General features: G+C 35.4%; 1 protein-coding gene across 1 annotated transcript in view; it reads left to right on the top strand.

Moving 5' to 3' along the window:
- The first annotated feature begins 406 nt into the window (after positions 1-406).
- Positions 407-23,524, top strand: part of LOC100016068 (N-acetyllactosaminide alpha-1,3-galactosyltransferase-like) — a 78,717-nt gene continuing 55,599 nt past the window's right edge. Inside the window, exons 1-4 of the mRNA XM_056816837.1 lie at positions 407-475; positions 4,433-4,467; positions 8,824-8,889; positions 19,606-19,671. Coding sequence (XP_056672815.1) covers positions 407-475; positions 4,433-4,467; positions 8,824-8,889; positions 19,606-19,671 — 236 coding nt within the window. The remainder of the gene's footprint in view (positions 476-4,432; positions 4,468-8,823; positions 8,890-19,605; positions 19,672-23,524) is intronic.

Genomic DNA, 23,524 nt, shown 5'->3' with positions numbered 1-23,524 from the left:
CTACCTAGGAGGTTCTCTATTTTTGACAATCCAAGATGGAATGCTATGCATCAGAAAATCTTTCAGAAAATGAATATAAAACTAGAGGTGGATTTCATTAGATATTCTGAGGCCCCTTCCAACTTGAAATAGGCTGACTTTATGATCCTATGATCTGATTAGTTCAGAAGTGAATGGGTTTTCTCAGAGGTTAATGGGCAATCATAGGCCAGTTCTGTAAACTGTCAGAGGAACAGAGGTCAACAATGACAGAAAGAGAAGGTAGGTCATATTCCATAAATGAAGTATGACGAAACTCAGAAAAAGAATGATTTTGAGGCTTGCTGTCAGAAGAGAGAAAGGGGCATATATACGAAACATTATGAAGGTAGAAAAGATGGGAATTGGCAACTGATTAGATATGGAGATGGGGTGGGAGAGGAGTACAGGAGAGCTATGTAAGGAGTCTAATATGGATGATGGTACCCTTGATAGTGTAAGCAAAGAACAAACGCAGAACTGAAACAATTTCCAAAGAAGTTTATCAAGTCATCTGGCAGAAGGAGCGGCTGAAAAATGTGACCTACTCCCTTCCTGCCTCTGCAAGTTTTATATATAGAATTTAAACAAAGGAACAAGGAAACCAGAACTGATTGGCCATGGAAAAGAGGAAATTTCCAGAGAAGACAGGTAGGTTGCTTGAGATGTATAACTGGAGGAAACTTTTTACACCAGTCTTCAGATCTGGCTCCCCTTAAGGTTTTTTTGGGTCAACATAACCTAAAGTCCTGAGTTAAGCATTAAACAAATGTGACCTTTTTTTTAAAATAACAAATCTGGCTTCTCAGCAATGATGGGCTAGGTTGAAACAATGCAATAAAGTTTTCTCACCACAGTAATGGGGAAGTCGGGCACAGGACATCTCCAACTGAATGTCCTATCAACCTCTTAAACTCAATATGTTGTCAAAAAACTTTCATTCTACTGGGAAGGTGGGGAGGAAAGAGAGGTAACAATGTGTATGCATATTAGTATATACATACAGATATTCAAGATATCCTGAAAATCTTAATGAAGCTTTAAGTTTTCATAGTTTAGTATTTTTAAGTATCTTTAGTATCTTAAAACTCCATTAAGACTTTTAGGACCCCCTATATGCAAAATAAATACAAGTTGTTTATTATTGTTATTATTAATTTGGAGGGAGAAAGATTAGAAAATCTAGAAAGATTTACTGGAGACAATATAAAGATAAAGAGGAGAAAGTAAACTACCTGAGGGCAAAAATTTTTTCTTTGTATCCCAAGCACTTAGTACAATGCCTTGTACAGAGGAAGTACTTAATTATACATTTATTTGATTACTATAATCAAATGCTATTTAATTATACATTGATTTGAATTACTTTAGACCTTGTTTTATAGGGATTTATTTACAATTTAATAAAGGGAAAGATCAGGGCAGAAACAACTATGGTTGAAAGGACAATGAGGTATGTGTAAAAGAGAGGTTGAGGCAAAGTTCCTTTTCAATCTTCATTAAAAATTCATTCATCTTCCTACTCTTTGATCCATTCACACCACTGCTGGGTTTGTACCCTAAAGAGATAATAGAGAAAAAGACGTGTACAAAAGTATTCATAGCTAGGCTCTTTGTGGTGGCAAAAAATTGGAAAATATGGAGTAGTTCATCATGTGAATTTTAGATTTACTCCACCTTGCTTAGTCTTTAGAATTTTAGCAACCAGGAATGTATATGCCCCCATTTAAGGATTAAGTATGGGGAAGGAAGGTCTTTGACCCACGTGTGCTAGCAAGTAACAAATCAGAAACAACTGACTAACCCCCTGGGCTGTCCAAAGCCAAGTTTAAGACACCATTGGTACATGTGAGACACAGGAAGTGATTTAAAGAACTGACTTTATATTTCATGTCACTTCCTGTGAGAGGGGCTTTTATGGTGGAATTTGACTTGGTGGAGCTTGGGTCCTCAGATTGCTTCCCTGAAACAACCACATGGTGAGTGATAAGGCTGACTCCCCTTTCCTTTGACCTTTTTGAAGGCACCAGCCTCCAAGGAGGCCCATTATCTTGGAGGAGGCCTCATGGCTGGAAGCCGAGCTAGATTTAATCTTCTGGGAAGACCACTTGGCTGAGGCCCCTGAACTCCCCCTGCTCAGACCAGGCCGGAGCAGATCTTCCCTTTCTCTCTCTCTCCCTCATTCTTAATTACTTCCTTCTATTATAAATAAACCACCATAAAATTTACCTGTAACAATCTATCAACCACTAAAACATATATTCAGTCTCAACCCTAAAATTTACCCTTAACAGTATGGTGACCACTAAAAAATATATTGTCTCAACCCCAAAATTTACCCTTAACAGTCTGGTGACCACTAAAAAAATAGATTCAGTCTCAACCCTAAAATTTACCTGTAACAATCAATTGGGGAATGGCTAAATAAATTGTGGTATATATTGGTGATGGAATACTAGTATGCTGAAAGGAATAACAAACTGGAGGAATTCCATGTGAACTGGAACAACCTCCAGGAATTGAGGCAGAGTGAAAGGAGCAGAACCAGGAGAACATTGTACACAGAGATTGATACACTGTGGCACAATCAAATGTAATGCACTTCTCTACTAGCAGCAATGCAACGATCCAGGACAATTCTGAGGGACTTATAAGAAAAAACACTATCCATATTCAGAGGAAGAACTGTGGGAGTAGAAACACTGAAGAAAAACACATGATTGATCAAGTAATTCGAGAGGAATATGATTAGGGTTTTGATGCCAAAAGATCACTCTACTGCAAATATGAATAACATGGAAATAGGTTTTGACCAATGATACATGTATAACCCAGAGGAACTGCTTGTCATCTTTGGGAGGGGGGAGGAAAGAGATGGAGTGGGGGATCATGAATCATGGAATCATGGAAAAATATTCTAAATAAAAAAATATTTTTAAAGAATTCATTCACTTAAACATTTTGATTTATAGAATATTCACATTTTCTAGCTAGAAGCAACTTCTTAGACCATTCAATATTCACCAAATAGGAAACTAAAAGCCAGAGTTATCAACTGCCTTATGTTGGGTTTTTTTTTTATTTAATTATTTGATTAACAAGAAATTGTTTTCTCTCCCTCCTAGCAACCTTTGTAACCAATATGCATAATCACAAATCTGCCATTGTTCATGTCTCAGTCTGGTTTAGAATCTATACTCAGTATCAGTTCCAAAGCAAAAGAGCAGTAAGGGCAAGGCAATAAGGATTAAGTAACTTGCCCAGGGTCACATAGCTAGAGCTAGGCACTGCCTGAGGCCACATTTGAGCCCAGGACCTCCCATCTCTAGGGCTGGCTCTCAGTCCACTGGGCCACCTAGTTCCCTACCACCCATCACCTCTTTTTTAGGCTTTACCACAAGTTTCTGGAATTGTTTAGATTTTTTTTTTATTAGAGTTTTAACGTTTTCCAAAGATATATATCATTATGATATTGTTACTGTATGAATTGTTCCAGTTTTGCTCATTTCACTCTGCATCAATTCATACAAGTCTTACCAGGTCTCTGAATCTGTCCATTCAACATTTAAATGCATTCCTTACATCATACACCTAATTAATAAGAATTCTAGGATTAGAACCCAGTCTCAACTCATAAACCATTGTTCTCTCTACTGCACAATGCTTTAAGTTACATTTAAAAATACCAGAAGAAATTTAAGATTATTAATAATCTCTGTTTGGTAGGTCAGCTTTGACAAACAGATCTGTCAGTGAAAAATAGACTTGGCTAAGAATCATTCAACTGCATACATAGTTACACTGAATTGCTGGTGTCATCACATTATCTATGTCATCCTATTCTTTCTATGGCCTATTTTATGATAATGTTCCTCATGCAAGCTATGCCACATGAGACTCATTGGGATCAAAATAGAGGCCATTATCACAGCCCATTCCTGTGCTGGAAGGCAGAGACCATAAGACTTTATTTTGGTCTTGAAACAATCTATATATGTTTTTCATGGGTCATCTAAAACTTGATTTCTTTGGCCTCAGAAAAATTATTTTTCTATGTATTGTCATACTCCATTTATGGAATGTGACCTGCTCAGCAAAATGACTTTACCATCATTATTCTCTGTTTCTTTCATAATTGGCCTCTGCTCCTTTGACAGTTTACAGAATTGGCCTGTGATTGTCCATTTACCTCCAAGAAAACTCATTCATCTCTGAACCAATCAGGTCATAGGATCATAGGGTCGTAATATTTCAAGTTGGAAGGGATTTTATGTGATCCAATCCCACCACCTAATTGTATACATATTTTCTAAAAGATGTTCTAATGCACAGCATTCCATCTCAGAAGTCAACAATAGAAACTTGGCAAGGCAATGAATTGTGACCAATCAGGTTCTAGGAAATACTGTTCCAGAATATATTTCCCTATGAAAATCTCTCTGTATACAGGTATGTTTCTTACACTAGTGTCTAAGTTAGACTCCCTTATCTGTAAAAAGTTTTAAATCCTACTGTGTAATTAGAAATCTTGTGCTTTTGAACTATATTTCCCAGGATCCCACTGACTTTTGGTCATTATGAATTGATGTAGACAGGGGATAAATGGATCTTCTGTGGCTAGCTCTTTTTCCTTCCTGGGTTGGCACATTGGTGGTGTGAGCTATTTGAACAGGTAGATTAGCCATGGGCACATGGTTCTATTTTGTTACCTTTTCATTTATTTCTAGTAATTATTAATAAATCTTATAAAATATAATATTGAAATTATTGTATATTAATTTTAATTTTTACACTACCCAGAAGGCAAAATGATATGTATCTGGGAATAGTCATAGCTTCCAACAATATCACCACAAAGAAGATAATCAGGGCCAAATGAAGGTAATGCTTAAAGATATTTATGGAAGTTGCATAGTAGATCTATGTGCAAAGAAGCAATAGTAACTTCTTGGGGAGTAAGGTGCTGTTTTCAGTAAACTAGACATGAGACCACAAATAAATTAAATGAATGATGAGTACCTCTTCTATGCCAGTCTCTTTGCTATCCTCCCTCAGAATGCAAAGAATAAGACACTTGTTGGTCATTAGGCAAACTCTGGAACAGGAAAAGGCAAATCTCTGCCTAGAGAAGGATTGGGCAAGGTCCAAACTGGAAGAATTGCAAACCCCAAACTGGTTCCTATTGGTACCAGGATGTCGCCAAGAGGCTGAAATCCAAACGTTTGAAATGTGGGAAAAACTGGCTGTAGGAGCTGAGATTCAGGATAGAAAAACCTTCCAGAACAGCTGACAAGATACAGGGAGTGGGAGTAATGGAAAGCTAATTGTGTGTTTGACTCCCCAGTTTTGGTCTTTTTATGGAGGCTGCTCATGCTTTTGCCTCTTAGTTTCTCTGGCTTTCTTTAAATCTTAACTCAAACACAGTTGGTGACTTCCTTTCTTAGATTACTTCCCATCAACTCAGTATGCATCTTCTATGCATCTTCTTTGCCCCTAGTTATTTATATGTTGTCTCCCTCATTAGAATATGAGCTCCTTGAAGGCAGGGGTTGTTTTATTATTACCTTTCTTTTTATTTACACTGCTGAATAAAATGCTCAACCCATTGGAACTGCTTAATAAATGGTTTTGATAGATTGAATTAAGAACAAGCAATTGTTAAAATTTTCAAGGCAAAAAGGGAATTGACACATTTTTAAGACCAAAGTCATTTCTCCAAAAAATAAATGGACAAAGAATGTGAATAGCTGATTCTAGAAAAGAGGCACATTCACAGTAATCTTATGCAAAAATGCAAATTAAAGCACCTTTGATGTTTTACCTCACACCCATTAAACAGGCCAAGGTGATACAAAATGAAAGTAGTCAATGTGGGAGGGACTTGGGAAGTTAGACATCTTAATACACTTTGAGTGGGATTGTGAATTACTAAAACCATTCTGACTGGGTCAATCAGGGAAAGTTCCCTGGAAGAGGTGGCATAAATTCAGAATAATCAGGTCAAATCTTTCTTCCAATCCTGACCTTAAACCCTTTCCCCTTGATGATGTGTATAGATACAGTCAGAGATTTGAGCAGCAGATTCTTTGAGAATGACATCAAGGAAAACAATTGCATCATTCCCACATAGTTTCAAACATTAGACATGAGAATATGGCAGGCGAAATCAGAAGACCTGGGATTGAATTCCAGCTCTGATATTCAGGTGATCATGAGAGACTCTCTTGTCGATTTACCCCATGTAAGTTGGGAAGAATAATTCTGTCATTAAATATCTCATAAGGTTTTTATAAGGAAATTCAGCTGTAAATGTTAAAAACATTATAGAAAAAAATTATTGATCATAAGAAGGTAGAAAAACATTTTTTAAAACTACATTCTCAAATCACTGCATGGTTTCAAATGTACTCTTTCTTTTTTTCCTCACAGGAAAAAATGCTCTACAAAAGAAAACTCATTCTATTCCTGCTGATCACATCAACTATAATGTTAGTGTTTTGGGGACATTTTTACAGGTAACCAAAGGCTTAATTAATGGACACATAATTTGATGTCTAATAATTAACATGAAAAAACTCAAATGACTATTTTATCTTTTAAAAGTGACAGTTACCAGAGGCAGCTGGGTAGCTCAGTGGATTGAGAGCCAGGCCCAGAGATGGGAGGTCCTGGGTTCAAATGTGGCCTCAGATACTTCCCAGCTGTGTGACCCTGGGCAAGTCACTTAACCCCCATTGCCTAACCCTTACTGCTCTTCTGCCTTAGAATCAATACATAGAATTGATTCCAAGACAGAAGGTAAGGGTTTAAAAAAAAAAAAGTGACAGTTACACACAGATCAGCCCCATTTTTGTTTATACTTTAACAGTCATCAAGCATAATAGTGCTGAGTACCATAGTAAATTGTTATGGCTAAGTGAAAAGCAATTTCTCCTTGTCTCCAATTTTGCTTAAGGTCCTCAGAAAAGTGAGAAATTCATTTAAATATTTCCTCTTTTCTAATACTCTGCCTTGGCTCTGAAAGAGTACATTGTACTAAAGTCCACCTTCTGTATGTAGGATCCCTTTCCTGGTCCCTGTTAATGCTAGTATCTTTTCTTGAATGATTACCTCTAATTTACTTTGAATATATCTCATTTTCATATTGTCCTCCCCTAACCCCTTTAGTCTGTGAGCTCCTAGAGAACACGGATTGCCTTTTTTCCCTCTCTTTATATCCCTAGCACTTCACAAAATACCTGGCATATAGTGGCTGCTTAATAAATGTTTATCAAATGACTGTGACTGGTGAATATTGGAAGAAAGGCTTTGGATTTGAATGCTGGATTTAAATTCTGTCACTTTAATATACTTACATGCAAGTAAGAATAACATGCATGTGAGATGACAGCAAATTATCACTCCTCATCTCTAGATTCCTTGCCAGTAAAATGAAGGATCCCTCAGGTTGGTCCCTTCTAGCTCTTGTGTTCCTATTTCCAAAATCCCTCTTGGTTCTAACATCCTAAGGCCCTTATTCTACTGCCTTGTGCTCTCAGCTCCCTTCCAGATCTAGCCTTCTATGATCCTTAGCTCTACGATGCAGCATAAGAATGAATTATCCAACTATCCTCAAGATATTAGCACCGTAGCAGGATCTGCTTTCAACTTAGGCATTCCACCTCTATGATGATACTGAGGGAGTTTCTTAGTCTGCTAAAATATGAGTCCCACTCAACTACTTGTTTTTTATTTCAGTAATTATGAAGTAGTTTCTTCCAAATGTTAAAATAATATATTTCTATTTTTTTGTTTTGTTGTTGTTCAGAATCGTGGCGCCAAAAAAGTCACCATGGAAATATACCTCTTTGTAAATGTTTCTGTTTTATAGAGCTTCTATAAGTTCTGGGTTGGGGCCAACATTTGCAAGCAGGTCATTGGTAACATTGTAATGGTAATGGTGTGGTACAATGGGAAGGACTTGGGATTTGGAGTCAGAAAACCTGGGTTCAAATCCTGACCCTGCTACTTAGCACCTATATGACCTTGGACAAGCCACTTCACATCTCTGAACCTCAGTTTCCTCACATGCAGAATAAAATGGGTGAACTTAATGACCTCTAAAGTCCCTTCCACTTCTAAATCTATGATCCTTTCCTATTCAGAGCCTATAACTCAGCCTATGGCTAGGTGAACCTGAGAAACCATAGCATCCTTCTCTTGGGAACACCAGTGGAAACAATTGTAGATTGGAGAGCAGATGGTCATGCAGCCCTCCCAGGGGAGTGGATGAAGGATCATTGTGAACCAAGGTGTTTGGTACCTGGTGAGGGGGAAAACAGAGATTTGTGTGGCAGAAGATTTTCTTATCAGTCCAAGGTTTTGTGGAAAGCTTAAGGCTTAGTTACTTTACTAGACTTGGTTGGCATTTGCCCCCATATATCAGCATCCTGACAGAAACAGCCATGGCCTCTCTACATTACAGAATTATAGAAGTTCTGCCTCTTAAACCAGAGCCCCCTTAGCGTTAGCTTCTGATCCTCAAGACAATGGAAGATAGATGTGGGGAGGGGAGGTGAAGAATTATTATCTCCATTTTGGAGATAGGCAAACTACAGTGCAGAAGCCTTAAAGCATTTGTCCAAGTTCAAAAAGTTAGGCAATGGATGGGACAGACATTAGGAATCCAAGTCTCCTCTTCCTGAGTGAATAGCTTCATTTGCCAACTGCATTGTCAGGGTAATTCTTTGATCCAAAGGATGGAATCATTTCAGATTACAGCAAATGCCTCCTGCTTCATTATCCTTCTCTTCTGTTTGCATCTAGGAAGAAGAAAGCCAGTCAAACTCCTCAAAACAAAAAACCTTTTTCATTGTTCCAGGAAGATTTTGAGTAAGAACCAAATCTTTGCTGTTTATATACCAAGTAACTACCCTCCTGTCCTACTTCATTATGAGTCCACAGCTGGTCGCAGCATGGAGAATATTCCAAATGTGTGTGGGGATGTGGACATGGTGGTGGTGGGGAGCTCTTTGTAAACCTTTACCTTAATTTCCCCTCCAAAGCTCTTATATACAAAAGGAGGGTCCAATAAGGATCAGGCACTGCGAGAAAACTGACATATTTGATCTTATACCTCGAAGCCTGTTTTACTACAAAGAAAGGACCTCAAAATCTGCTTAGGGGATAAAATTAAAGTCATTTATTTATAACCCTGGCCTTCACCTTAAAGAGAAGCAAAGGAAATAGAGTTAGAGGAAAGAGGAGGATGACAAGACCTGCATGAGTGGAGGGAAAGAAATTCAGAATGCCTATCAGGTGGCTTATTTCCAGTTTAATGGTTATACATATATATATGCATACATGCATATCTATAATCACATATCAACTACACATGCACATGTGTAGATATATATACATATCTATATAACTATATCTACACATTTATACATTTAATGTGTAGTATATATTTGTGTATGTATATAAATACAAAAATATATTTATATATGTATTAATTGGAAAGGGAGTGAATTTGTGATTTGATTCATAGAGGGGACTCTCAAGTGAGGAAACTCCCTCTACCAATGCATTGGCACCATCTGTGTATAATATTAGACAGTTGCCTATAGTTCTACATTAAGAGACTTGCCTAGGATCACACAGCCAGTATGTATCAAAGGTGAGATATGCTCAAGTTCACCCAGGTATCTCTCTCTCTCTCTCTCTCTCTCTCTCTCTCTCTCTCTCTCTCTCTCTCTCTCTCTCTCTCTCTCTCTCTCTTCTCTCTCTCTTTCTCTCTCTCTCTCTTTCTCTCCTTTCTTCTCTCCCTCTCTTCCTGTTTCCCTCACCCCTCTCTCTGTGTCTCTGTTTCTGTCTCCATCTCTGTCTGTATATCCTTCTCTCTGTCTCTGCCTCTGTTTCTGTCTCTCTCTTCCCCTCCCACTCATTCACTCCATACAAAATCAATTTTTAAAAAAGTAAATTGAGCACAATTATTTTATAATAACACACTTGCATGAACCTTTTTACTTTCAACATAAGTCATTTCATTTGTGAGGGAGACAGGACAGGAATTAGTCTTAATAGAGGAGAAAACTGAGAAGCAAAAACAGTTAAAGTTCTTGGCCAAGGTCACCCAGTTAGAAAGAGCAAGGGGATGAGGGAGGGCAGAAAGAAGAGTAGCTGGTTGCCTTTTCTGATATTTCCAAATCTTTAATTGAGAATGGAGGGAGAGGAATGTAGGAAATTTAAAGTCAAAGTATTAATAGTTCATGAGATTCTGATTTGAATGGGACCTTAGAGAGCACCCAAGGTCCAACTCCTTCATTTTATATATGACCATATTAAGCCCCAGAGAGGTTAAGTGAAACTTGCCCAAGGTCATAAAGCTAGTAAATAACAGAGCTGGGGTTTAACCCAACTCTTCCATCTCCACCCTCAGAGCTCTTTTCATTACATTACATCTCTTGTATTTACATTCCATCATTTACCTCTCCAGTTCTTTATATGGAATAGAAATTTAACCCTAAAACATATTGATTCAAATTCTACACTTTGAAGCATTTGAAGGTAGCCATTAAGTCCCCTCTTAACTCATATTTTCTCCAAAATAAATTTTCTCTATTGTTTCAGTTGATTCGTGTGTGACATGATCTCCAGGCCCCTCAGCATCCCCTTCTAGATGAGCTTACTCTTCTCTAAGTCACTTTGATTTTGTTGCTATTTTTTAAATAACTTCCCATAACTGGACAATGATATTATAGAAGGGGATGAAAGATCATGGGGCTATCACCTCCCTTGTACTGGACACTTTGCTTCTATTACTTCAGCCCAAGATTACCTTAGTTTTTTATTTAACTTCTGGGTCATACTATTGACCCATATAGAGGTTGCTATTCAGTAAAATTCCCAGAGCTGCTAAGACAGAATTCCTTTCTCAAAAATGATTAAGTTCAATTTTCAAACTTGAATGAGTTTATTTTGCCTCTGTTAAATTTCATCTTGTTAAAATTTTCAATTTAACTCTTGTCTATGTTTTCCCATAAGTTCCTCTGGTATGGATCTCTGCAGTGTGTTGAAGGCTTTCTTCCTTGCTCTTGATATCTCAAGAGTACTAATGAAATATATTAGATGTCCTTAGCTTATCCCTTGTTATTGCCAAGTGAAAATTCCATATTCCTTTTGACTCATGAATTTTTCATGACATCTTTTACTGTACTTAAAAAAACCCTTAAAATTAAAGTAGGCAGTGAGGAAACTAAACTATCACTTTTTGCAGATGATATGATGGTATATTTAGAGAATCCAAGAAAATCAACTAAAAAGCTAGTGGAAATAATTAATAACTTTAGCAAAATTGCAGGGTATAAAATAACCTCATTATAAATCATCAGCACTTCTATATTTCCAACAAAACTCAGTAGCAAGAGTTAGAAAGAGAAACTCCATTTTAAAATTGCTCTAGATAATATAAAATATCTGGGACTCTACTTGCCAAGACAATCTCAGGAATTAAATGAACACAACTATCAAACACTTTTCACACAAATAAAACGATCTAAACAATTGGAAAAACATTAATTGCTCATGGGTAGAATAAGCTAATATCATAAAAATGACAATCCTACCTAAATTAATCTACTTATTCAGTGCCATATCGATCAAACTACCAAAAAACTTTTTTTTTGTAGAATTAGAAAAAATCATAACAAAGTTCATCTGGAAGAACAAAAGATCAAGAATATGAAGGGAACTCATGAAAAAAAATGTGAAGGATGGTGGCCTACCAGTATCATATCTTAAACTGTACTATAAAGCAGTGATCATCAAAACAACATTGTACTGACTAAGAGAGAGAAAGGTGGATCAATGGAATAGATTTGGGGTAAATGACCTCATCAAGCCAGTGTTTGATAAACTTAAAGATCCCAATTTTTGGGACAAGAACACATTATTTAACAAAAACTGCTAGGAAAATTGGAAAACAATATGGGAGAAATTAGATTTAGATGAATATCTCACATCCTAAATCAAGATAAATTCAAAGTGGGTAAATGACTTAAATATAAAGAGGGAAATGATATGTAAATTAGGTGAACATAGAATAGTATACCTGTCAGATCTATGGGAAAGGAGATAGAGATATCTATCAAGCTATCTAATCAAGAGATAGAGAACATTACAAGATGTAAAATGAATACTTTTTTATTATATTAAATTTAAAAAGTTTTGTACAAACAAAACCAATGCAACCAAAATTAGAAATGAAGCAACAAAATGGGGGGAAATTTTTATAACAAAAATCTCTGACAAAGGTCTAATTTCTCAAATTTATAAGAAACTAAATCAAATGCACAAGAAATCAAGCCTTTCCCCAATTGACAAATGGTCAAGGGACATGAATAGGCAGTTTTCAGATGAAGAAATCAAAACTATCAATAATCATATAAAAAAAAGTTCTAAATCCCTCCTGGTTAGAAAAATGCACATCAAAACAACTCTGAGGTACCACCTCACACATAGCAGTTTAGTTAATATGACAGTAAAGGAAAATAATAAGTTTTATTTGCAAAATTGGGACACTAAAGCAATGCTAGTAGAGTTGTGAATTGATCCAACCATTCTTGAAGGCAATTTGGAATTTTGCCCAAAAGGCTTCAAAAAACTGTCTGCCCTTTGATCCAGGAATACCCCTACTATGTTTGTACCCCAAAGATAAAAAAAACAATTTGTACAAAAATATTCATAGTTAGGCTCTTTGTGGTGGCAAGAAATTGGAAAATAAATAAATTAATTAAAAAAAACTCTACCTTCCACTTAAAAACTAACACTGTGTTCCAAGGCAGCAGAGAAGGAAGGGCTAAGGAATTGAGGTTAAGCAACTTGCTCAGGGTCACAAAGCTAGAAAATATTTGAATCCACATTTGAACCCAGGAACTCCATCTCTAGGGCTTTGCTCTCTACCCAGTGAGCCATCTAACTTCTCTGCTTCTTCATAGTTCCTTGTTTGTAATGTCTGCTAATACCTACTCCATGCCTCTCAATTTCCCTTTGGCTAATCCTTAACTTAAACTCATTTGGCAAGTGTGCCTTCTGGATCTCTCCATTTAAATTATTGTTAGTATAACTCTTGGCTCAAAGAGCCAGTTGTTTGGGACTCTCTCTTCACTGATGGAAGTTGATTTCTCAATGCTCCTTGCCTACATGAAGAGAGGATAGAATATGAAAAATTATATCTCTAACTCTTTAAAAATATTATTATTGGGGGCAGCTGGGTAGCTCAGTGGATTGAAATCCAAGCCTAGAGATGAGAGGTCCTAGGTTCAAATCTGGCCTCAGACACTTCCCAGCTGTGTGACCCTGGGCAAGACACTTACCCCCATTTCCTACCCCTTACCACTCTTCTGCCTTGGAAACAATACATAGTATTGACTCTACAGCAGACATTAAGAGTTTATAAAAAATTAAATTAAAAAAAAGAGAGAGAGAGATAATGTGCTATTACAACCTCTCTTCAAGTCACTAAAGGGAGAGAAAAACTCTAGGAATAACCTGATGTGTAAAGAAGCTGAAAATCTTTACTGTGTTCCATTGCCAGTTTGTTATACTAGAGATTTTAGGAAATTTCCCTTTGGGTAAGATCTGGGACTGACCCTGTTAGCCAAACTGAATTATTTCATTTCAGTGGGAGATTTCTTTCACTCTATATTATCTGGTATACATTCTCTTCTGTATACTTTCTCTAACTACAGTTTAATATTTATTTGGATAAATGGGCTTATTTGCTATTTGCTAAGTGTGTTCATTATGGAACGGGCATCTGGTAATGAAGCCTTGGATATAACTTGGGCCCCTCCTTTTCCATTAAGGAATAATGATCAAGAATAGAGCATGAACCTAAAAATCATTTCCCCATGACTATTAATATTTAAGGGAACTGATAGATATAATTCCAGCCCTCCCTGGGGAGACCAGAGTTACCCAATCTCTGACTTCAATCTCCTGCTTTCCTTCCTGGCAGGAATAAAAGTCTCCTTTGGAGGAAGGTGGAGGCAAGAAACACTAGAGATGTCTATTTTTGCCCTCCTGTCAACCATATCCAGACAGATCAATACACACATAATCTATATGGACAAAAACAAAACAGTGCCACACACACCCTTATAATATAATGTGTTAAATAGTATAGAGCTAGAAACATGACATGTCCAAAATGTTTATTAATGTATAGATGCCAGGGTGGAATCATGTCTACTGTAGCAAAGGAGAATAAAACTTATGCAAGGAATGATTGACAGGGCATGAGACTTGGAATTCTCCCAGGGCTAGCAGGATTCTAAACTATTGAAGAGACAGTTCCCCAACTGCCTTGAAAGCAGTATCTTGAACTTGTGCTATCAGAGGGTTATAGAAGTATCACACAGAAAAGAATAGCAGACATCCAGAAACTGAGTGCTCCTAAGACCAAAAAGAAACTCAGAGCCATTCTTGAAACAACTGGTTTCTGTAGGCAATGGATACCTGAGTATAGTGAATTAAGAAAGTGTTTAACAGACTTAACCAGGAATACAGAACCAGAACCTCTGAAACTAAATCCTGAATATCTGCAATCCTTAAGTAAGCTTTTAAAAAGCCATTTTATCTGCCCCAGCTCTTGGTATCCTGGACTATACAAAACCATCTCAACTATTTGTCAGTGAAACAAAAGGTATTGCTTCTGGTGTATTGACCCAGACTTTAGGACAAAGTTATCATCCAATTGGATATTATAGTTGTCAGCTTGATCCAATAGCTGCTGGTACAGTTTCTTGTCTAAGGAGTGTAGCAGCTGCAGCTGTGTTAGTCCAGAAGTCAGCAGATTTAGTTTTGGGATGTCCATTGACTGTATATTGTTCAAATCAAATGGAAGCACTAATGAGGAAATTTCATACTCAAGCATATTCAAACCAACAAATATCTAAGTATGAAATTATACTCCTAGGTAGTGAAAACATCCAGTTAAGGAGGTATAGTGTATTAAATCCAGCTACACTTCTTCCTGATTTGCTAAAGAAGAGTGAACCATTACATGAGTGTGTAGAAGTAGTAGATCTAGTGGATATGCCTAGGATGGATTTAAAAGACATTCCAATCGAAAATCCAGACTTGGTGTTATTCACTGTTCTTCATATTTGTGTAATGGAATTTGATGTACAGGTGCTGCAGTTGTTACAGAATTTGAAACACTGTGATATGGATCATTACCTAGTAACCTTAGTGCTCAAAGGACAGAGTTGGTCGCTTTGAAGCAAGCATATCTTCTAGCTGATGGTAAAAGTACAAATATTTATACAGACTCTCGTTATGTATTTTCTGTTTGTCATGCTACAGGACAGATCTGGAAATAATGAGGTTTTATTACTACATTGGGAAAACCAATTACTCATGCAGAAATAATAACTGAGTTGTTGGATGCTATCCAAAAATCTAAACACCCAGAGGTGATCCATTGTAGAAGTCATACTTATAGCAGAGATTCAGTCTCTAAAGGAAATCATAGAGCTGATATAACTGCAAAATTTGCTGCCAGCAATGCTCCAGTGTATGTAATGAATTTGTCAACTACTGAATCTGATGATCTAGAAAAAGCTTATGTAGACTCAGAAATTCAAAAGTGGAAGGAGAAGTTTGGAACAAGGAAATAACATGGAATATGGGTTGCAGACACTGGAAAACTGCTGTTACCAAAAGACTTGCATACCTATTTGTGTCAAGCCATCCACACAAAAGGTAATTTTGGTTCTCAAGCTGTAATTGATTCTGTAAAGAGGCAATGGGTAGCTCCTGGAATAAGTACTGTAGCTAATAAGATCTGTACAAGCTGATTTGTTGGCCAAAAAATTCAATTAAGGGGCATTCAGACAGAAAGGTTTAGGTGGTAGACCTTTAGCATATTGTCCTTTTGAGAGTCTGCAAATTGATTACATCAGTATGCCAAAAGCTGGAAGATGCAAGTTTTGTCTGTTAATTGTACACAGATTAACTAAGTGGCCTGAAATATTTCCATCAAATACAAATACAGCTAGCTTTGTGGTAAAAGTGTTGATTAAGGAAATTAGTCCTAGATTTGGAGTACCACTTACCATAGACTCTGATAAGGGATCTCATTCCACCCAGGATATCCTGAAAAGAATTTATGAGAATCTTGGAATAACACCCAAATATTATGTTCCTTATCACCCACAAAGTTCAGGTCAAGTGGAGAATGTAAATAGGGAACTCAAGACTATGGTGGGGAAGATCTGTGCTGAAACTCATCTAAAATGGCCAGATATTCTTCCCATAGCTTTGTTTTACCTATGTACGAGACCAAGAGCAGATTTACATGTATCATCTTATGAAATGCTCTTTGGACATGCTCCACTACAGGCAAAGACTTGTAAGATGGTCTATACATCTCTCTTAGAAGGAGATTGTCAACTTGCTTCGTACCTAAGTGATTTACAACAACGACTTAAAGAATTACATGATATGGGAATATTGATCCAAGCTGGCCCATTGGATTGTTCTCTCCATAATTTTAAACCAAGAGATATGGTATATGTTAAAATTTTTGCTAAAACATCAGCAACACAAAAGAGTTGGTTAGGTCCTTACACCATTGTGTTAGTATATCCATCTCCAGTAAAAGTTTTGGATAGAGATTCATGGTATCATTGTTCACACATAAAATTAGCACATAGTATACATAATGAAAATGCACAAATTATTGAACAAGAAGAAATTGAAGAAGAATAAATAGTAGAAAGTGAGAATCATCAGTCAAATTGAGTCTGCAGTCAGAAAGATCAGTAAGGAGAGGACCATTCTAGTGGAAGAGGACATCTGGATGGAAGAGAACAATGCAGATGAAGAAGAGAATACAGGAAAGTAATGGACATTGTTGAAAGACTGAAACCTTATAAATTTAAAGACTTTGAGAAACTTGCAATGAAAAGAATCACAGGATTAATGGACTAATGAATTAAAATTTTGGGTAATGTATTATAACAGAAAACAGCATAACACATATTCACAAACATTCATAAATATATTTACTACCATGGAGTTGGAGAAGAATTATTCAAACAAGATGTGAAAAGAGGAGGAAAAATCTGAAAGAGTTGTAAGTATATTACATGCAACAGTAATATGACATTAACATAACAGTAACACTAACAACACTAGCAAAACAACATAACATAGCAAAAATAACAACATAATAAAACATAAACACAAATATATAAACATGATTAGCTTATGTTGAAATCACTATGTGAATGAGTAAAACAATGTATAGTTAGGGTACTAACAATGTTAGAAGTAGTTATAAATTAGTTATTAACAAAAATTAGGTAGATTTTTAATTTAGTATAGAAATATAACTAGACAGGAGAATTTTATTAAGATAGGGCTTTAGTTAGATAAAGATTAAAATTTAAGATAAATAAGATAAGGTACTGACTTGCATTATAACATACATAACAATATACATTACATAACACAAATAAGATATAGCATCACATATACAAAATTGTAAATATATATGTAAATAGCATGTACAATAGTTAGGATTATAAATTAATTATATTATAGTGCATGTATATATGTAACATACATTTATCATAAGCAGAAATATGAAGTATATATATAGCATATATGTATATATTGTGTGTATGTACTATATATATGTAAATTTTATGTAAACAGATCACTTATGTACCTATTGTTACATGTAGTTTGCATAAGTGAGTTTAATGTTTTGGTTTAATTTCTGTGTAAAACTTGTGCAATATTGTATTTCTTGTAATTTTCAAAAAATTTTCTCTCAGTTTGCTGTTATGCATTACAATAGTAGTAGTAGTATATTTTATATTAGTTGATAAGAGTAGTATCTATCAGTTTAATGTTTGCATGGAAGTTGTGTTTATCTTTTGCTTTTGATGTTATTTGCTTGTTGCGCTTTTGCATATGTTTGAAATTTACATTTATTATTTAATCCCTTTTTCCCTTTCCTTGATAAAATCCCTAGAATAGGATAGTATTAGATAAGTTAAAATAGTTGAGTGTAGGTGGTTTGTTATTTTGGTTAGATATTTTAGTTTAGGTAATCTGTAAGTAAGCTGGTTTGTGCACAAATGCCAAAATAGTGTTTTCAACAGGATTTAGGCTTTGTGCAAAGGGGTGACTGTAGCAAAGGAGAATAAAACTTATGCAAGGAATGATTGACAGGGCATGAGACTTGGAATTCTCCCAGGGCTGGCAGGATTCCAAAAGAGACAGTTCCCCAACTGACACTTTGGACCTTAGAGAAGGAGGAGAGAGGTATAAATTTGAATCATCTTGAGTCCATCCATCAAACAACAGGCCTTGAGGATCTTCTAACTGTGGCGAAAGAATAATTCCAGTCTTCCTGGTGAACAGCCAGACTGGAGATTAGAACACTACTCTGCTGGGACATCTGAAGACATCAAATGGACTCCTGTTTCTGGATCATCAAGGACTCTTTGTGAGAAACTGATCCCATCCCCTGTTGGACAAGCTTTTAGATAACCTAGGATTTAGTTTAGAGTAAGTCAGATAGGATTTATATAGTGGGTTAAAGAATTTAGATTTCACCTTTTCCCCTTTCCCTTTCCTTCATCACTTCTATGTTAAAATAAATTCAATATTTATATGTTTATCTCTCTGTATTACTTTCCTTCCCCCTATCCAAATTATCTTTCCTTTTAACACTTCACAGTAAAACAGGCATCCGGTACTCTTTGATTATTTTGAATTCCAAGTAATAGTTCTAATTCTTCTAATTTCTAAAGCATTTGAAATTTTACAAAATTACTTTCTATAAAATAATGGCCACAGGAGGTTGGTCCCTTAAGATGTGCATAGTCTTCACCAACTTTAGTTCTAAATGGACATTTGGGTATCATTTCAAAGTAACATTCCAGAAGACATTTATCAAGATTCTTTTTATTTTGTGTCTCAAAGGATAAGATTTCCTGGGCAGCTAAGAATCAAGATCAAGTCACTACTAATCTTAATTTTAGTTATTATAAAAGACTTTTTTCTAAATCTAAAAAATAACATGAATCCCTTTTCTATTTAAATAAAGTGATAAAGAATATAAATTAGCAATACATTATTGCTAAGATCCTTTGTTTATAAAACAAAAATCTCCTCTTTCCTTATGGGTTGGGGCTCCATTCTGGCTGGAGAGCAGTGAGGTAGCTCTGGTAACTGGATGAAAGGAAGTAGGTGAAGAGGAGACATACTTGTTGAAGGCTGTGACCCAAGAAAAGGCTTCCTTTTAGTACTCTCAGATAGACAGGTGCTGGTCTACTTGTCAAGCACACCCACACATGGGAATCCCCGTGGGGACAACAGGGCACACTCTGAGGCTAAATCTTAATCCTGAAACCCCTTAGATTCAGTTTTTGCTAAACTGTCTTTGCTGCCCTTAACTGACTATTTTAGGAGTTTACGCCATTCAGAACCCTCCCATCCCTACTGACCTTAGCTTATGAGTCTTCCTTGTACAGGAGCCAATTCAACTAAAGTATTTATCTTTTGCCTCATTTTCTTCACTTTCAGGAAGGATGCAGCAGAAGGACCTTATTACTCAAAAGAAACCCATCTGTTAGACTGGATTCATTCTGAGTAAGAACAAAATATCTGCTTTATAGGAATGGATGAAGGGGCAAAGCTCAATATGAGGTGGTAGGCTTGTTCCATTGCATCAGCCTGGGGAACATTCCAGATGCTAAGGGAGAGAGGTTGGCTTTTAAAATTTTAAGACTGTCTTTTTTTCAAGGTATTTGTATAGGAACCCTGTCAGGCTTGGTTTTGTTTGTATAGATATAATAATAATTTTACATATAATAACTATTTTTATATATACAAACAAAACCAAGCCTTGTGGGGTTTCTACACAAACTTAATGAAAAATTTGGCATATCCTCCTTCCCTTTAAGGTAGAGTGAGGTGGGGTTGGAAAAAGTCAAAGAATTTTTTAAAGATAATACTATTCTCATTTTATAATTGATAGGACACTCAGAGAATGTTTGTGTCTTGCCTAAGGTCAAATAGAATTTCCATCCAATAACCCAGATTTCCTCTGAATCCACCAATCCTGCTTTATTTTCATCCCTTCCATTATTTCACAACAGAGAAAATAAAAAGATAGAAACATTCCATTGTGGAAAATGCAAAGAGGCCATAGTGAGGTACACAGAGACCATGGGGAGTTGCACAGAGTTTGATATTGAAAGACCTGGAGTTGCACACTGGTTCAGCCCTACCACCTCCAGCCCCCCCCCCCCCCCCCCCAGCTATGTGACCTTGGGCAAGTGTCTTGTGGATTCATAAATTCCTCTCCTATCCATAAATCTGATAGGTAATATGTTCTCTGTTCTTCTAATTTACTTATGGTATCTCCTTTTATGTCTATCTTATATCCATTTTGATCTTATCCTCATGAGTGGTATAAGATACTGGTCTATACCTAGTTTCTACCATACTACTTTCTAGTTATCCCAGTAATTTTTCTCAAGCAATCATTTATTATTCCAAAATCCTGCATCTATGGTTTTGTCAAATACCAGGTTACTATAATCTTTTACTATAGTTTGTTGTATGTCTGTTCTGTTCCATTGGTCAACCTTTCTATTTATTTCTCAGTACTAGATAGTTTTGATAACTGCTGCTTTATAATACAATTTAAAATCTGGTATTGCTAGGCCTCCTTCCTTTATATTTTTATAATTAATTCCTTTGATATTCTTGATCTCTAATTCTTCCAAATTAATTTTATTATTTTTTAAATTAAATAAAATAATTTTTTTGGTAATTTAAATGGGATGGCATTGAATAAGTAGATTAGTTTAGGTAGGATTATCATTTTAATTATTTTGGGTCTTCCCATCCATGAACAATTAATATTTTTCCTATTATTTAGATCTGAATTTATTTGTATAAATAATGTTTTATAATTATGTTCAGGTATTTTACTCTATCTGTGGTTATTTTAAATGGTGTATATCTTTCTATCTCTTGTTGCAGGACTTTGTCAGTAATATATAAAAATGCTTATGTGGATTTATTTTATACCCTAATACTTTGCTAAACTTGTCTAGAGCTTCAACTAACTTTTTGATGATTTTCTGGGCTTTTCTTCATATACTATCATGTCATAAGCAAACAGAGAAAGTTTTATTATCTCTTTGTCTATTCTGATTCCTTTGATTTCTTTTTCTCTTATCGCTATTGCTAACCTTTCTAACTTGGTATAACATTGATGATAATGCACATCCTTGTTTCACTCCTGATCTTATTGGGAAGGCTTCTAGCTTCTTCCAGTTACAGATAATACTTGCTGATGGTTTTAGGTGGATACTTGGTATGATTTTATGCCTATGCTTTCCAGTGATTTTATTTTTTTAATTAAAAAATTGTTTTTATTGTCATACAAAACACACTTCCATATTGGTCGTTGTAAGAGCAAAGCCCTACATAACCAAACCCCCAAAATCAAACCATAAATATGCTGATGTGAAAGAAGACTCCAGGAGTTTTTCTGGACGTGGATAGCATTTCCCATCATAAGTCATTCAGGTTTGTCCCAGATCATTGCACTGCTGACAGTAACCAAGTTTTCAGAGATAACTCGTATAATATTGCTGTTATTGTGTATAATGTTCTTCCAGTTTTGTTTATTTCACTCTGCATCAGTTCCTGCAGATCTTTCCAACTTTTTCTGAAATAATACTGCTTATAACTTCTTATTTTACAATAGTATTACATCACCAACATTTACCACAATTTGTTCAACCATTCCCTAATTGATAAACATCTCCTCAATTTCCAATTCTTTGCCTCTACCAAAATAGCTTCTATAAATATTTTTGTACAAGTAGGTCCTTTACATTTTTTATCTCTTTGGGATACAGCCCCAGCAGTGGTATTACAGAATCAAAAGGTATATATATAGTTTTATAGCCCTTTGGGCATAGCTCCAAATTGACCTCCAGAATGGTTGGATCAGTTCACAACTCCACCAACTATGCATTAGTGTCCCAATTTTGTCATATCCACTCCAACATTTACCACTTTCCTTTTCTGTCATATTGGCCAATCTGATAGGTGTGAGGTGGTACCTCAGAGTTGTTTTACTTTGCATTTCTCTACTCAAGAATGATTTAGAACATTTTTATATGATTATTGATAGTTTTGATTTCTTCACCTGAAAATTGCTTGTTTATATCCTTTGACCATTTGTCAATTGGGGAATGGCTTGTATTCTTATAAAGTTGACTTAGTTCTCTATAAATCTAAGAAATTAGATCTTTATCTGAGAAATTTGTTATAAAAAATTTCCCCTACTTTGTTGTTTCTCTTCAAATCTTGGTTATATTAGTTTTGTTCGTACAGAAGTTTTTTAATTTAATATAATCAAAATTTGTCACTCTACATCTTATAATACTCTTTATTTATTGTTTGGCCATAAATTTTTCCCTTTTCCAAAAATCTGCCAAATGAACTATTCTGTGTTCCCCTAATTTAGTTATGGTATCACTTTATATCTAAATCATATGTCCATTTTGGCCTTATCTTGGCATAGGGTAACAGATATTGATCTATATCTATCTTCTGCACTGTTTTCCAATTTTCCCAGTAGATTTTTTTAGTCAATTCTTATTCCAAAAGCTGGGATTTTTGGTTTTGTCAAACACTAGGTTGCTAAAATAATTTGCTCCTATATACTATGTATCTAATCTACTCCACTGATCTTTTCCAGTAATTTTAATAGGAATGAGTGTTTTGTTTTTTCAAAGGTTTTTTTCTGCATCTATCAACACAATCATACATTTTTATTACTTTTATTGATAGTATCAATTATGTTGATAGATTTCCTTATTAAACCATCCCTGCATTCCTGTTTTTTTTTTTCACAGTGTATTATCTTTGTGCCATTTTGTTGTAGTCATCTAGCTAATATTTTATTTAGGATTTTTGTATTCACATTCATTAATGAGATTGGTCTATAATTTTTTTTTCTGTGTTTTTGCTCTTCCTAGATTAGGTATCAGCACCACATTTGTTTCATAAAAGGAATTTGTAAAACTTTTTACTTATTATTTCAAACAATTTGTTTGATATTGGAATTAATTGGTTCTTAAATGTTTGGAATGATTTATTTACAAGTTCATCTGGTCCAGAAGCTTTTTTAACATAGAAAGCTAATTTATGGTTTATTCAAATTCTTTTTCCTGAAATAGTTTTATTTAGGTATTCTATTTCTTGCTGTGATAGTCTAGGCAATTTTTTTGGTCAGTATTCTTCTATCTTTATTGTTAAATGTGTTTTCATATGCTTGAGCAAAATAACTCCTAATAATTAATTTAATTTCATCTTCATTGGTTGTATATTCACCTTTTTCATCTTTAATGTTAGTAATTTGATTTTCTCTCTTTTTTAATTAGATTAACCAATGGTTTATCAATTTTGTTGATTT

The sequence above is a fragment of the Monodelphis domestica genome, chromosome 1 (assembly GCF_027887165.1).
Source record: "Monodelphis domestica isolate mMonDom1 chromosome 1, mMonDom1.pri, whole genome shotgun sequence".
NCBI lineage: Eukaryota > Metazoa > Chordata > Mammalia > Didelphimorphia > Didelphidae > Monodelphis > Monodelphis domestica.
Note: the sequence above shows the minus strand (reverse complement) of the source record. Positions and strands in the feature narration are given on the sequence as shown.